Raw genomic sequence first — 17,595 nt, forward strand, 5'->3', positions numbered from 1 at the left:
TTTATATGCGTATAATATATGGGGGACGATAATGCAGTGCATAGTAAAAAATAATTATTGTCATAAATTAAAAACGATTATGATATGTTATAAAACTATTATATATTTTTTCTCTTGTTTTTTTTTTTCTCAAATGTTTTTATCGATTTGATTTTTGAATAAAACCTTTTTTTTTTCTTTTCCAATTTTTGGCTCATCAAATATTTCGAAATTTACAATTTAGCTCGCTTAGGGAAAACCATGGGAACCCCCATGGGTTAAAGAAATGTTTTTCATCGAGGAAATGCTATAATGAACATTTTTTTTTATTCAAGTCTTATTTGCATTTGATATTATCGACTTTCGATGCTAATCCAGATTACTTTTTTTATATTCTCATTCTTTTTCTTCTTTCTATTTTTCGTATTAATACTAAATTTACTATGACCGATTTATAATGGGAAAATGTCCATTGGGTGGTTTTAATGTTTTATTTTTCTTGCTAATGCTTATATTTTTAATTCTTAACGATTTTGATTTTAATTAATGAACGTTGTTTAAAGAAATAAAAACGTTTACGTAATCCTCGTTATTTAAATAATTAGAACGAAATAATATGCAATTTTGTACCGATGATCTTTGTATTTATAGCATGTATTAAACAAAGAACAAAATTTTCCTCGTTATTTATTTTAAGAACTGAAAAATAAATTGAACATTTTAGCTATTATATTTCCCAACCAACCCCTGTTCCCTATAATAATGCAACTTATTTCTTGGAAGTTTTTTATTTTGTTAATACAATATATGTAAATAAAGGAAATATTTAAGTGAGACATTCCGTGTATTTGGAATATTCAAACGATACTTCTTTAAAATTTCAATTTATAAAATTCATAAAAAGTATTACGAACGTTTCATGGAAGACGATATAGTTATGTAAGATTATTTTTAATTTTAATTTTGTTTTTTTCAATTGCAGCAACGCGAAAGATGGTATTAAATCTTTCACGTATTTCAAATATTTGTAAATAAATTTTCTAAAGATTTTATGAATTAAAATTCTACGAGAAATTATTTACGTTTCATGGAATGACCAGTAAATTTCTGTACGATCATTTTTCATTTTATTTCTTTCTTTCTTTTTTTTTAACGATTTACTCATATAAAGCAAACAAAAGATCGTTAGAATTTCATTTATTTTCTATTACTTTTATTCGAATCGAATTGAGTAAAACATTTTAAAATAAAAACTAAAGAAAATTCGTGTTAAAATTTTAGGTTAAGTTTGTCGGTATCGAATGTATAATAAATATGTTGATATTAATGGAAAATTTTGATTCGTCGATTGTTGTTGTTGTTTTTGTTTCATCGGGAATGCATACTAATGGTTTAATATTATTGGAACTTCTTGGTATGATAAAGGTATGCCAAGGGTTTCTCCAACTTCGTATTATTCGCTGTGTATATTCGCATTGCTTTCAAACATTCCTCAAGCTGCTTCAAGTGCCTCACGCAAAAGCCCTCTCACTTCCATCAATTCTCTTCTAAGTTTCTCGATATTCGTCTTCTCAATTTCTCTAGTTTTCTTACGAAAATAACGTTGCACCAATTGCATCATAACTTGTGCAAACGTTTCATCCTTTTCGTTATCTATCGTCTCCTAAAAGAATATTTTTCAATCAAATAAATTTATCTAAGATTTTCATTAGAATTCAATACTGTTATATCGTTTATATTTATATTTTCTTTTTCTTTCTTCATTGAAGTACCAATAAGTAAAAATTTAAATAAAAAAACAATAAATTAAATAAACTGATCATTAAGGCGAATATATATTTTTATTATTTTATTTTATATTATTTATTATTAATAATGATGATATAATAATAAATCTTGAAGATAAAAAAAGAAAGAAAAAACGATCCAATAACCAATTTCCAATATCTTTTTCGTTTTGTTTCGTTAACAATACATATATTTTTTTTATTTCGAAGATCGAATTTATCCCCCCTCCCCTGATCTTATATTGTATTAATATTATATCTATCTCACAGTTTTATCGTAAAGTCCTTGAAAGTAATCCTCCATTTTCTCCTTACCCTAACCTTTTTTTTGAAATTACCATAAAGTGTAACATGTAATTCTACGGTACTAACGATATAGCAACACTGCATGAAGTCCCAGCGGGCTCGTTTATTGGTTGGCGGCTTGACGAGTACCTTCACGTATTCGACGATCGTTTGAAAGCCATCGAAAGTGGGAATTATGTTGAAGGGTGGTGGTAGGGTGGTCATCAACATGAAGTCGACGTAAACCTACGTAGAGAGAAACTTTTTCTTTTTTTTTTTTTCTTATTATTATTATTGCACGTATGAGACTACTTTTGTAAAAAGTTTTATTCTCTTAACCTCGGTTCTACCAAAGGTCCATTCGACGATGACGTTATCTGTGACCTTGGTGAAGGTATTGGTCATACAGGCAATCAACATATTGAGAACAACCACCACAGAGATGAATTCAAAACCTTTTGGGAACAAATTTTTATATTTTTATTTAATGTTTATTACACATTTAAATGTTGTTCGGGTTTTTTTTTTAACAAAATTTCATTAACAACGATTTTATTACGATAATGATCATCAAAACGTAATATCGTTTTTTTTTTTTAATATTCGAATTACTTTTTGAAAAGTTAATATTAATTTTAATAAATAATAGGTCAACATTTATAAATATAAAATTTTTTTTTCTTTTGAATATTGTGTTCTGTTGATTTTTGTTTCTTTTTCTTTTTATATTGGATCTAACTTACCGAACAACTGTAAGTATATACATATATATATAAAATATACTAAATAAATTAAAGTATTCCATATCTCCTATCCATCACATAGATGTATGAAATATTATGAATTATCGATAATTTATTAATGTAATATAATTCTATATAGGAAATAAGATTAATCGAATTAATATGATCGAAATAAACGAGCACGCGTAACGTATACACATTTTGACGTGCGGTTAATTAATCAAGTGTCGAGAATAAATTAGAAATATTACTTAATTACTTGCAAAAGCGATATATCCAATAACTTCAGTAAACGTATGATGGTTTATAATAGTTTCCGTGTCGTTGTCGCTTGGTAAATTTTCAATAATTACGTCAGCACTCTCGATAGGTGTCATACAAAATACCGCCCAAAAAAGTGTCTTCAAACTGGATGGAAAATCAACGAACGAGCTGACCTGTTGTATCTTTATATTACTTCTATCTATTTGTACCATGTCGTCATAATACTGATATAATTTGCACAAACCTTAAAAGAAGAAAAAAAATATAAATCAAAGAAAAATTGGTTTTTCAATGAATTTTGTAGAAAAATAAAAAATCCAAAAAAACCAAGATGAAAAAATTACCAGACGTGAATGCTAAAAGAACTATGGCAAATATGACGATGAATTTAGCTACGTCATGTATCATCTTTCCAAGTGAGAGTTGAAGTGGACCAAGGTGATAATTCAACTGACAAAGGAACATCAATCGAAAGAAGGCCATGATCGTCGCTAGACAAAAAATACCTTCTCCGATCAATGTTGGATCATATTTATGCCAATATTTTCTCTCTAAATCGCGTTGTCCGTTAATCCTGACGTCTATAGCTGCGTCTATCCAACAGATAAACGTCAATACGAACAGGAAGATCATACATGTCTCGTACCTAAAAAGATCGAATGATTCATCAACCGATCATTCATTTGCTGAGCAATTGAATATAAAATACGATCGAAGAATGAATTACCAGTTCCATGGTGCCCTGAAGAATCTTCTTGGACCGTGCATTATGCAAAGCCGAATGATCGACCATAAATATGATATCACGTAAATGGCTAAAATTGGTTCGTATCCTTGAATGTAAAAAAATAAAATTCAAATTTCAAATAATAATAATAATAATAATAATAATAATAATAATAATAATAAAAATAACAACGATAGTTATCGTTTATTATCGTTATCAATTGTTCATAAATAAAGAATTGATTTTAATACCTGTATCAGGTGGTCCACGTAATTGAGTATTTTTATCGGTATTGGAAATAAGAAATACGATAATAAGAAAAATGAAATAACTTGCAACAGAATGAAGAAATTTATTAACAGGGCTTGATAAAAATTTCGCTATTTTTGTATTGGGTAAGATTAGAATGATCAAAGCTATCAATGGTAATAAAATTATTCTAAATAATACGGTCAAACATTGGACCCAAGTTTTTCTCATTCTCCATTCGTACCAGTCGTCCACCCATTTATTACCGATCATCTGTTCAATTTTTAATAGATTTTATTTTTTGTTGTTCTTGTTATTGTTAAAAAGATAAATCCAATTTATTCGTAAGAGATAAATGTGCCCATAATTATGAAAGTGGTTTAACAATAAGTTTTTCTCTTGTTTCGAGATATTTAAAGAATTATATTTGAACACTAAATGAATTCTTTATAATATTTAAATAATAAACACTATTTGACAATTCATTTTTGACAAATTACATTGAATTTATTTAGTTTCAAATAATGTGGTGTGATATAACCGATAAACTCATTTTTTGTTGAAATTTTAACTTACAAAACTTTTATAATTATGAGCACTCAAAAAATTGAACCAAAAATAAAATGAAAAACCTCTTGAACATTCGGATGAGCGACAAAAGTTTTTTGCTTGTAATCAAGGGCCAATAATAGACGAGGATAAACGAATCTAGAAGATCGAGAAAAACCTGCTGTTTTTTTCAACACAATTTCCACTTCCTGAGCTTTTCTAGCACATCCGATCAGATCCTTAGCGAATTCTGATAATTCCTATTGGAATTGAACGAAATTAAAACATGCAAATATCTGTGTAGTTATTCTTTTTTTTCTATTCTATTTCTTCAACTTAACTATATATATATATACATATATATATAATTCTAATTGGAATGGGCTTGATACGGGAAGTTTGTATTATCGAAACGGGATTCGATTGACCTCGGATAGTTGGATGTATTCGTTATAGAACTCCCTGTCGTAGGATGCAGCCATTTTTAGCTCGATCGAAAGATTAAAAGACGCGAGAATTGGATCTTCCTCGGTCAAACAGATATAGGCCGGATTAGATATAGCTCGATAGAGAAACATACGTTTTCGATCCACCGTTAAACTGTCGTATAATTCACGTTCTCGTCTGTTAAAGACGCATCACCATTCGTAAAATATCTAACGTATAAAAGTGAAGTAATGGTGGGGGTATGGGGATGGGGATAGGGATAAAAATAGAAAAGAGTAAGAGTTAATGTGATGATTGAATTAAATAGAAAATATGTCAAAGTAAGATTTGAACATTATTAAACAAACGGTACCTGCAAACGTTCAAACAATTGCAATTGGGTGGATGTGGTCGTTGAATTTTGTGAAGTCTTTGTTCGATCAGATATTGTATGATCTCGTAATGACCGTATTGTGCTGCTATAATTAATGGTGTTGCCTCGTCCGGAAAATCAGAGCTATGTGTTACACTGGCGTATTCCAAGCCTGGAGATATCTCGTTTAATTTGTCCAAAATCATTCCGACTATCTTAATCTCGTTTTCTCTGATGGCATAGAGATGAGCGTCTCCTGGATCAATCTCAGGTTGGGAAAGTAAAAATTTTACCATAGGTGCGTTCTTTTCTTCAATGGCTATATGCAAAGCTGTAATACCCTAGAAAATAAATTGTATTTTTTTCTTTTTTTTTATTATTATTAGAACCATTAAACTGTACTATTTTGTCCAATTGATAAATTATTTTAACCAATATATATATCATAGATCATAAGTGCCGAAACAAAAAAAGAGAGATTATTTAGTTCGTAGCCTGTTAAGATGATTTATTAACAAGATCCTTATTTCTCCTGTTAGTTATGATTTTTCCTTATAATGTTCATAGATCCTTTTTTTTTTCACCCATAATTTTCCATGTTCCTTGCTAATACTTAGAAAAAGATAAAAGTCTAACATAAAAATGGGGTTTTCTTTCAATCATGGCAAAGGGAAACCGACATTGGCCACCTACGTAGAATGCACCTACGTAGTATCAAAGAAGAAGAACAAGAACAAGAAGTAAAAGAAGAAGAAGAAGAAGAAATGGAAAGGATCCCGGTTGCGGGACGTGTGTAAACCATTTGTCGAATCCGATTCGGTTCAATAAAGGCGAGGAGGCGCAAGCCAGGGATTCTCTTTTTCTTCGACACTACGAGAAGAGAGATTCTCTTAAAAAAAAGAAGACCACAGAGAAGAAAGAGAGAATAAGAGAGAGAAAAAAAAAAGAAGGAGACACAGGACGAAGTCGAGTGATGTTTTTTATGGACCACTTAAAAGAAGAAACCACCGCTCGAAACGAGAACGATTTCTAACCAGAAGAAAAGTTTTTTGGGGTTTTCGGGTGAAAACATCAACCATCTAACGATAAATTCTATTTCTTTCTTTCTTTCTCTCTCTTTCTCTACTTTGTCTTAATATTTATATCCTACTACTCTTTTATCCTAACGTGTGATTCCAATACGAAAGTTAGATAACGTCGTGAATGGTAACTTGTACGCCCATTTTTATATCTTTCGGGTTATAAGCGAGTGTTAAATGATCGATTATCAGTTTGTGCACAAATTTTATTATTACAAATAAAATAAACAAGTTTTAATTTTTGTAACGTTACAATAAAAAAAAAATTATGTTTTATTTGATACGATCAATTTCTAATTAGAGTAAATCAAGCAGATGGTTTTATATAAATATATATTATATATTAATTATATTATGTTATTAATTTTCTGAATATAATTATATATTAATATAATTAATTGTTTAAATTAAAATACAATAGATAGGATTACGGTCTAAATTATTTGATATACAATGATAGAATAAGAATAACATTAAAGAAATATTTCCTTAAATACCACACACACACACACACACACACACACACACACACACACACACACACACACACACACACACACACACACACACACACACACACACACACACACACACACACACACACACACACACACAGAGAGAGAGAGAGAGAGAGAGAGAGAGAGAGAGAGAGAGAGAGAGAGAGAGAGAGAGAGAGAGGTGCACGCGCGCGTATATATATATATATATATATATATATATATATATACGGGGGAAACGTTCGGTGTAACAAATAGTCCAAAAAGAAGGAATCCCATAGAAAGGCGCCATTAAAAAAGGGGAAACTAACACGCGTTCACACTTTATATATATTTGGTTTGTCCTATTTTAACGGCATACCACTCTAAAGAAATTTTTCTTCGACTAATCGTAACTCTCAGTCAGTCAGATATACTACTTTTCGGTGTCCTTCAAGTAAAGGAACAGCTCACAGCAGGGCTCTAACCTAACTATAGTGAAAACTATCTAGTGCTAACTGCTGTTACTGTTGGATCCGATTCTACTGAATCCTTCTTTACAATGAGATCGACTTTCAAAGTGCCATCCGTCTTTTATCTTTCTTTATTTTTGTCCTTTTTTTCGGTATATATCTTTCTTCTATTTTTTTCCTTTTCGGATGTTTTCACAACACCACTGGTGTTGTTCCTTCTTTAACCATTCCGCCTATTCTTTTTCCCATTTTCCATAGAATAAAAATGGGGACAGCGATGTTCATCGAGCCAACAAACCATCTGCGGCGAGTTTACAGAGGCACCAGCCCAGTCATTTCCCGACAATGGGACTGATCCATTGTAAAACGTCTATACCGTTCACAATATTTCTGTGATATTCCTGCCTTTTTGACTTCGAACACCCTGGGGAAACTTCTGTGTAATACCATTCGACAATGCCATACGAGAGAAGGCCGCCTAGTGATATACGTTCCTCTCATCCGCAAACGGTTACTACCACCGCAGTTCCATTAACCACTGTTTCCTTCCTTTTCTTTTCTTTACTTTTCTTTCCCTATACTTTTCATTTTTTTCCTCTTTCCCATTCCATTTTTCATCTTTTACGTATCATCGTATATCTATCTATTTAATGCGTAAAGGTATTTATATATTAAGGTATGTACGTTTGTATGTATGTTTGTATGTATCTATTTTTTTCTTTATTATTTTTTTTGAGTTTCTCTTTTTCGGTACGATCACAACAGTTTCTAACCCGTCTATGTGACAGATGTGCCACTTGCCCTTTTTTGTTTCTCCTTTATTTTATTTCGTTTCTTTTTGCAGGGATCACCGATCAAATATTTACACGTTTCTTTCTTTTTAGTTCTCGTACGAGCCTATGCTTATGATTAATCGTTAAAATATGTATTTATATGATATAATATAATATATATATATATGTATGTGTATTTATATGTAGCAAACCATAGAGAGTATGTACTCAGTAAAAGTTTGAATAAACTTTTCGTTACGATCGAGAGATACGGGAGGTAATAAAATTTATATTATTGACGTTTACCGTTGATCGTGTGAATTTTCTCTAGCCAGTATTTTAATGGTTCCCACCACACATTGAGAATTGTAAAATGGCCCAAGTCGTATACTTATCGTTTAGAAAGATAGGATATATTCTTTTTTGTTTTGTTTTTTTATAACGCTTAATAAATAAATTTCATTTCCTTGGATCATTTCGTTTTCATGATATTTAATTAGATAATTATCATAATTATTTTGATTACTTTCTTTGACTCGATAGTTTCTTTTTTTTCATGCTTATTTTAAATATGTTTTAATTAGAGCGTTGTAGTGACAATAAGATTCATTATCATCATTTAAATTAGAGATTTAACGGGACTTAAATAACATTGTCCATTTGTATGTTTGTTGTATTTTTATAATAAATTAATTGTATTTCTTTTGAAATTTAATAAATTTTTAATACATTTTTATTATTTCATATCAATATATATATATGCATTGCATATATTATATATGTTACTTTGAAAGATCAAAATTGGATAATGTCAAGATTCATTAGGTGAAATGTCAACACATATCACATACGTTGATGAAAAACCGAATATTTGAATTTATTCATATACATTAATAATTTGGACATATTTCTACAGACCATGTGATATAGAAGATATACATATATGTATATATTTTGTTCAAATACTTATTCTAGAATGTTTCAATAATTATCGTATTACAATTCCATCATAATACCAATTTCCATACGATCAAAAACATCGTAAGTAATTAATTAAAAACTATCGACTGATAAAATCATATACTATACTATCTTATTATTTTCCAACGAGATACGGATAACAAAAGATAAAAGTTAAGCGCCTCGGGTTTAGGTATTCCATTTCTTCCCTTTCGTTCAAAGAAAAATTTTCCTCGAGAAAATGAAAGGACGAATTTAATGGCCCGTCAGTGGATTGGCATAGGGCCCCCTCTCCTAATCCCCCAACCACCCAATTCCAAAAACGGGAGCGAATGATAACTAAGGGAGAAGATGAAGAAAAAGAAGAAAAACATGAAGAAAATGAAGAAGATGAAGATGAAGAAGAAGAAAAAATAGATATGGGACGAATAGAAAGAGAAAGAAAAAGTTCACAGTAGGGAAGAAGAAAGAGTAGAGAATAGGAGGGTTGGGGGCGAGGATCGATTGATGGAATTTACAGTGGGGCGGGTCATTTGAATAATTTTTATCGGTCCTCTCGGTTGAAACCATTGTCTTGTAAAAGGACCGTCTGAAATATGGCCGAAGATATATACGGAGGCAGTCAACTTCTCTCTCTCTCTCTCTCTTATTCTCACACACATTGTTCACATCTTGCTATCTTTCCCTCTTTTTTTTTTGTATATATATAGATATTTCTTTCTCTTTCTTTTCAATAGAGTTAAATGGTATGGTATTTTGACCGAAACTCGAACAGGGCCGGTAGGCTTTTTGAAAACGTTGCGAACGGGATGAAAGAAAGAGAGAAAAGAGAGAGTTGGGTTTAGTGGTGGGGGAAGAAGACATTCTTCATGGGGTATATAAAGAGAGGGTGAAGATTCGAGATAACCAGCTGAGAGAAAGAGAGAGAGAGAGAGAGAGAGAGAGAGAGAGAGAGAGTGAAAGTCCACTATGCTTTGCATTCTCGTTCTGTTTCTTCGATTTCTCTTCGCAAAGAGAAAGATAAAAATAAGATAGACGAAGACAAAGATAGAAAGAAAGAAAGAGAGAGAAAAGAGAACTTCTACGATAATTCGACGTGTCTCGTAGGGATCTCGCGTAAATCACTCATGGAAATGATCGAGGTTAAGTTTAGGAGGAAAAAGAGAAAAGGAGAAGGAAGGAAGAAGAAGGAAGAAAAGGGTTGCTACTCAAAGGGGAACCGATGTCTCTCGACCCTTCGGCTGATAACGTCGAAATGTTTTTGTTTTTTTATTTTGTAATCTTCTTTACTTCTTTTATTCTCTTTGTCTCTGTCTCTCACTTTCTGTATCTTTTTTTTCTATTCGTTCTAGTAGCTGCCTTGCTTTACTTAAAATAAAGTTCGTTTGCCGACGACGATGTTCTAGAGATAAATGTAGATAAAAACTATCTTGAAAGCTTTGAAGGAAAAGAAAAAAAGAAAAGAAAAATCATTATCTGACTTAGGCTTAATCTTATGTTTTTACCTATATTTACAATTAGACAAAATAGAAGAAAAAGAAAGTAGAAAAATAAAAGAGATAGAGAGAGAGAGAGAGAGAGAGAGAGAAAGAGAGAGAAGTTACTTGGTAGTTGGTAACGTTAATTTTAAAATCCGGATGAACGTTCAGATAAAGTTCGACTTCAGCTACAGTTCCGTTTGCTACCAATTCAAAAAAGTCTTGTTCCGTTTCTTGAAGCTGGGGAAGGGTCACGTTACCTCGCTGTATCACAAAATGATAAATAAATAAATCATTTCGCTATTTTCCTTATTCAATCTTTGTTTTTTTTTTTTTTTTTTTTTAACTTTTTTCATATTTTTTTATATTATATATCGAAATGTATTATATATCGGAATGATCGTATGTTTTGATTACGATGATTACGAAATGTATCGTATATTTTATAATAATAACTTACATATATAATGCAACTACTACATATACGTGTTTGTGTAGATATATATGTACATTGGGGTGTTTTTTATATTTGACATCTGATACAATTTGAATGTGTGTAATAATTCGAAAAAAATAATTCGAATAAATAAATATTGATTCGAAATAAATTTAAAAAAGAAAAAAAGAAAATTCTTTTCAAACATTTCACTTTTCGGCATTAACATTTGTTTTTTTTTTTTGTCCAAGTATTTATCGATATTCAATTAAACGCAGAGATTTAAATGATTTTTTTTTTAGATATAATTTATCAAAGAAAAAAATGTGAATAAAAGATTTCTAAATAAAATTTCTCGCGTGTTTACGAAGTACTTCATTTTTCTTTCTCCCTTTCTCCATCCTTCTATAATATTTTTAAATTATTGAAACATTTTATATAGATAGAACATTGATAATATAAAGATGAAAGGAAAAAAATAAACTGTTAAAAGATGAGGGGAAAAATTTTTTCTTTAGCTCGATATGAAATATTGTTTCATTGATGTTTAAAGGTATGCGCTTTTTTTCGTTACGCTTTTAAATTTACGACAGTGGAAAATTAATAATACTTTTTGAATGTTTTATCTCAAAGGTAAATTCAACGGAATTCTTTACGATGTCAAATATAAAATTAATTATTATATATATACACAAATGCATGTATATTTTTACCAATTGGTAATCTTGTTCCGCTCCAATTCGGCGAGCATCCTCTTCGGCCATTTCTTTTATCGATTACCCGGTGCAATGATCCTAATACAATTTGCACAGAGGAATCGGGGGAATCTTTCTCTATAGAAAATAAATTTATTTTTATTTTTTACTTTTTAAGACTTAACGTAAATCTAAAACTAGATTACTTTGGTTAGAAAATGAAAGTGAATATAATGAAGTTTAAAAGGATCGAGGATTTGATAATGAACTACTTTCGGATAATTGGATTAATCGAATAAATAAATCAAACAAAATGTGACATTTCTTTTGGCCGAGTGTAAATCAACTTATTATCGATTGCGTGTATTGTGTTATATATACATCGTTTATAATTTATCTCCTTCTTGCTACGTACACAAATAAAATATTACTTATAATAATATTAATAGTAATATTAATCGCAATAATAATAATAAAGATATTAATAATAATACAATTGGAAAATATTTATTGGAAATAATATATAATAATAATATTAATAATAAAATTAATATATATTTCTTTTATTTAGATAATTTAAAGAAGGGTCATCGATATATATATATATGTTTGTTACCGTTAAATTGTATAATTCAGCTTATTCATAAAATAGCAAGATAACACGTGAAATAAATAAGACGTTTTGAAAGAAAGCATATAAAAAGAATATTATTATACACTTTAACTAATTGTTTTATTACATAACTTGGGTAATAAATGAATTCATTAAAGGCGAGTAATTAAAGTATTGTAATTGAAATTTGATCAATCTTTAAAGTTTGCTTTTCTTTTTCTATAACAATGGTCGTTGTTATTCGTTCTTATTCTGTTCCTTTGTTTTGAAAACTAATGTTCTGTTTTATCGGATTTAATCTACGAATCAAATTTCAATTTTGTACTTTATAATTACTCGCACCTCGTTAATTCTTATATTACATAGTTATAGTATGTAATTCTGTATACTTTAATACTTTAACTAGCGAGTATAGTTATTTTATGAATTAACAAGACTTTCAGTTTTAACGGTAACACCATTAGGTGTGCTAATTAAATTCTGCGCCTTGATATAAAAATTGATTACATCAAAATTAACGTGTTATCTTCTTTTCTCTTATCAAGAAATTCAACAATTACCTTGAAAGAATAATCGAAGTTAATCATCGGAAAAAATGCTGAATATATGATTTATTTTTTTTTAATAAATAAATATTAAATTTATATTCAAAAAGGCACCCAATTAATAGCTACAACCTAATATATATATATATAGACAGGCCGGTATTGAAACTAGTAAACAGAAAGAAAAAAAAACGAAAAAAAAAGTAATAATAATAATAATCATTGTTTTATCTCGATAATTTTCTAATAATTCATATGAATGGCGATCGATTGATATTACCATACATAGGATGGAAAGAAAAAGTCCGATCAATAACGCGTGCAAGGGAAAATAGGTAAAGAATGTTTATTTTAATAAAGCTTTCGCGATTCGCGTTTCCTGTTTTTTTTGTTAACGAAGCACCAGTGTAACATAACGTGCGCTACAACACCGTGATATGCTTTAACACGTTTCGTTTCGTAAATACAGACACGCATGTATCTATTTCACGGTACATATGATGTGTATGTATATGTACAACAATATGTGTACTTGTTGTTCCAGTATTTTCTTTTTTTATTCTTTTTCCTCCCACCTGACTTTTTTTGACTTTTTTTTCTTTCTTTTCTTCTTCTTCGTAATCACACATAATACACGTAAAAATGTCGGGAAAACAACAGGTCATGGGGGGAGTTATTGGGGAAACAAACGATTAAATCTCGAGGAGTAAAAAAGAAAATACCAAATTTTCCGTAACGATAAATGGGAAAAAAGAAGAAAGAAAAGATTTAATTTTCGCGATTAAATCTTTTTCGTCGTCATTATATATATCTTCTTCTTCTTTTTCTTTAACAAATAGTTACACATTCGTACACGTTATACAAATACATAAGATGCATTCGATCAATATTAATTAACACTAGATTGCCCAAGGAATTCATTTTTACAAAGTTTCGGTTTTTCTAGTGTTAATTATTCATTCGCACTCATATACACTCATGTGTATCGCACGCATACACATTTTCATATATATTCGTATTTAAAAGTAATAGCTACTACGTAACGATATTTATATTATATACTCGTATGATACATAACATATACCAGAACGTAAAACGTTAAATAAGATTTCGATCTTTTTGCTTTTCTTTGAAAAAAAGCATCTTTTTCTCTACTACATTCACTTATAAAAGTCCTAATATTTTATAAGTTACTCCGTGAATTGAATTAAAATGTTCACTGTATTCCGCCACACAACACTTAACTTTCAGAGAAGAAAAATGATGTTTCGTCCCATTGTAAATGAACAATAATTAGTTATCAAAGTCATTCACGGAATATTAACGTACACGCACAAAAAGTATAAAGGAAAATGTATTTTGATTTAAAATCACGTGTTAAAACGATAATGAAAAGAAAAAGCTACGTTAATAACACACTTCCCCTTTTTTTATATCATTTGCCATTTTGGCAATTTTTCCTTCCTTTTTCCCCTACGCCCCTAGTTCCCCACGTTTTTAATTGTAAAGCATGTCACTTGGTAAAACGGTTGATGCAAAACTGTAAAGGAACGAGGCGTACCAATGTACTCCTATATTTTTTTCATTATCTTCCATAATAATACTCGTAGTCTCATTGTTAGTCCTTTGTTGGCCGATTATTGGTTCAGTTTTTTGAACCGAAAATGGCGGCCTCTCGACGAAGAAAGATTCCAATCTTTTCCAAATTCGCAATGGAAAGAAAGAATAATGTGCCAATGTTTGACTGTCGATAACCGCGTAACACGAAGCTATAACGTCATCAACCAATAGCGTTCCTTCAGTCGTGAGTGGTGCAAAAACACCCATCTCAAGGACCAATTTAGTTTCGATGACACGATCCCAACGAAGACGATGTTGTTGATTACCACCCGAATACACTTTGTTGTTTAAATGATTTTCCATTATTTCGATGTTAATATTATTGTTATTATTATTAGTAGTAGTAATAGTATCTTCGTTCTCGTTATCGACAATTAAAATTTTATCACCGATTTTAACTCTGGCAGCAAATATCATTGATTTGTCCTTGATCGGTACCAAATGGGCTGGCGTCAAGGTCAACGTTCTTCCAGATTCCGTATGAATTCTAACGAATTGTCGTTTTTCCCTCGGTGCTTTATCCAAAAAAGCTATAACCTCGCTATAGATCAATTCACCCTTAGAATTCATAGCTGCCACTCGTTCGCCTAATTGGATCTCATCCAATCTCTTCCTTACACCATTTTCAGTTCTGACGTAACTTTTGCCGGGGAAACAACCACCTGATTTGCCGGCTGATGATGATTCTGTAATAAAAAATGAACAAAAAACATTTAAATAAACACAAATTTTAATTTATATCTAATACTAGTAGTAAATCGTTAAGGATTATCAGATAAGAATATATCGAAGATGAAATTGTTTACAAATTATTTCACAATTAATTTTTAAATTCAAATATATCGAGACTAGTATTTTTTTCGCAATTATAAAAACGATATTTTTTCAATTTAAAAAATATTTTTGATCAAATAAGTTTGAAAACATTTAAAAAGTTTGCTTTAATCGAACGGTAACGAAACAAATTTTAGGAATCCTATCTACTCAATGTGTATTTCAAATTCGTGTTTGCATTTTAATGTATTTAAAAACGACATTACTTTTTTTGGTCTCCCTAATACCTAGTTTTTTTTTTATGTAGATAGAAGAAAATTGAGATCGAAAAAATAATTCTGGAACTTTTGATGACATTTTTTCGCGGACTTTTGCCTCGATTAACCGCGATCTCGCAAGGCTTTAAGTTTCTTTATCTTTCTCTCTCTCTCTTTTTCTCCAGAGGATCGATTTTTCGAAAAGGTAATCGGATCCATCGCACACCCAGGAATACCGATCAGGAAGGTCGGTGACGCGGACGAGTATAACAAGCAACATCCGTAGACCGGTTGTTTCTACCGTGGGAAATCTTTCGTAATCTCCCCTCTCTCCTATACGTAACCGAAAATCGATATCTTTTCTAACGAATTCCGATCGTTCTCAATCGGATCTATAAAAGAACAAAAATATGTATGAAAGAATGGAAGATAAGGGATTGTCCTGTAAATCCTTATGACGATGACGATGATGATGAAAATAATTTTAAATCAATCCCGAAAGAGATCCAAAATAAAGATTACCTTTTTTTTTTATCTTCGAACGGTGCTAATAAGGTAAATCGATATCGATCTCTTTAGTACCGATCGTCCTTCGATCATGACGAAAAAAAAGAAAAAAAAACGAACAGGAGGAGTAAGAGAGAGAGTTCAGACCAGAAAATATGTCACGCTTCGAACTAACCACCTTCTTCCTTCATTTTTTTTTTTTCTTTCATTTTCCCTCTCTCTCTCTCTCTCTCTCTCTCTCTCTATCTCTCTCTCTCTCCTTCTGTCTGTCCGTTTGTCTGTAGTTTTGAAACGACCCTCGAGGCCGCGATCCATCGACTGGTATCGATTTCGCGCCTACTTTTACGCTCGATCTTTTAATTCGAATGGACAGCCATGGTACCCGATTTATCGGTATTTATTTCGTAATACGAAACTTTTACGTGTGACACGGAGGACGTGAGCATTATCGGCTGAGGAAAAGGAGAAAGAAAGAGAAAGAAAGAAAGAGAAAGAGAGAGAGAAATGAAAATCGATGGTTCATATCTTTTGAAAAGATGTTAATACTTATTAAAAGATCGTTCCATTCTTTTTGGTCGGTCAAAAAATCGAAAAAAAAAATCGTTAGACCATCTATTTCACCGAAATAGAAAGATCAGATAAATATAATTCATTCAAATTATCGTAAGATAACATATAAGTAAATACAATTAATTTTTAAGGATAAACTTAAAAAAAAAGGGTACCGGATAAAAGTAGAATCCTTTGGTCGATGTTATGTTAGATTAAACTCTACAATATCTGCGAGTAAGTCGATAAGACAGAAAATGTTTCTCAGTTTTAACGCTTAGCGGCGCTTCGTGTATACTCGCGAATAATGTATAATAAATTTGAAAATATATGTATATCAAAAATATATTACCAATCAATGATCTATATATCAAACAATACATACGAACAATTTTCGATATTATTATTCATTAAAAAAAAAAAAAAAAAAAACATTTATGAAGAAAATTTGAATTTTGATTATTCCTAGCGTGGTTTCTAGTAAGAGAGTTTAATGCTTTAGATTGTCTTTGAGAAAAAAACAAAATAGCGCTCGAAAATCCTCGTAACTTTATCATTGTATTGGTTTTTATGGGCTTGAAAAAAGTGTATTTTAATAAGAAATACTAACCAGATTTAACGGAACAGTGTATATGAGATCTGGACTCGTAATAAACCCAATCGAAACCAGCTTCAACTGCAAGTCTCGCTAACATTCCGTATTTTGATCGATCGCGATCACTCGTCGTCACGTCTACGGCTCGTCCTTCGTAATGGAGGGAATCGGTTGCATGTTTTCCCTCCTCGTCCCAGCCTTCCGTAACTCTCAATTTAACTCCGGGCCACTGGTTCATTACCGAGATTGCTAAGGTGTTCAATTTCTCCTTACATCTCTGCAACATTGAAAATATTTCATATTAATATGCGTGAACCAAAATTTTACGTGTTTACGCCTTTTTCTTTCTTTTTTCATTTACATAATATCTTACAAATAAATTG

General features: G+C 30.7%; 2 protein-coding genes across 2 annotated transcripts in view; both read right to left on the reverse strand.

Annotated features, from left to right (window-relative positions):
- Nucleotides 1-1,471: 1,471 nt before the first annotated feature.
- On the reverse strand, nucleotides 1,472-11,821 carry LOC107066482 (short transient receptor potential channel 4). Its single transcript, XM_015321135.1, has 12 exons — nucleotides 11,771-11,821; nucleotides 10,748-10,885; nucleotides 5,383-5,723; nucleotides 5,012-5,207; nucleotides 4,667-4,843; nucleotides 4,037-4,307; nucleotides 3,786-3,891; nucleotides 3,403-3,704; nucleotides 3,054-3,302; nucleotides 2,391-2,506; nucleotides 2,139-2,297; nucleotides 1,472-1,642 (listed from the first exon to the last, which is right to left on the reverse strand). The coding sequence occupies exons 1-12, from the start codon at nucleotides 11,819-11,821 to the stop codon at nucleotides 1,472-1,474; spliced, it is 2,277 nt and encodes a 758-aa protein (XP_015176621.1).
- Nucleotides 11,822-12,347: 526 nt separating this feature from the next.
- The window catches only part of hh (hedgehog signaling protein), a 57,797-nt gene continuing 52,549 nt past the window's right edge, over nucleotides 12,348-17,595 (reverse strand). Inside the window, exons 2-3 of the mRNA XM_015321199.2 lie at nucleotides 17,228-17,489; nucleotides 12,348-15,216 (exon numbers count right to left, since the gene is read on the reverse strand). Of these exons, the coding sequence (XP_015176685.2) occupies nucleotides 14,408-15,216; nucleotides 17,228-17,489 (1,071 nt within the window). The 3' untranslated portion in view covers nucleotides 12,348-14,407. The remainder of the gene's footprint in view (nucleotides 15,217-17,227; nucleotides 17,490-17,595) is intronic.

The sequence above is a fragment of the Polistes dominula genome, unplaced genomic scaffold (assembly GCF_049000335.1).
Source record: "Polistes dominula isolate Pdom_NZ unplaced genomic scaffold, Pdom_raw_medaka contig_24, whole genome shotgun sequence".
NCBI lineage: Eukaryota > Metazoa > Arthropoda > Insecta > Hymenoptera > Vespidae > Polistes > Polistes dominula.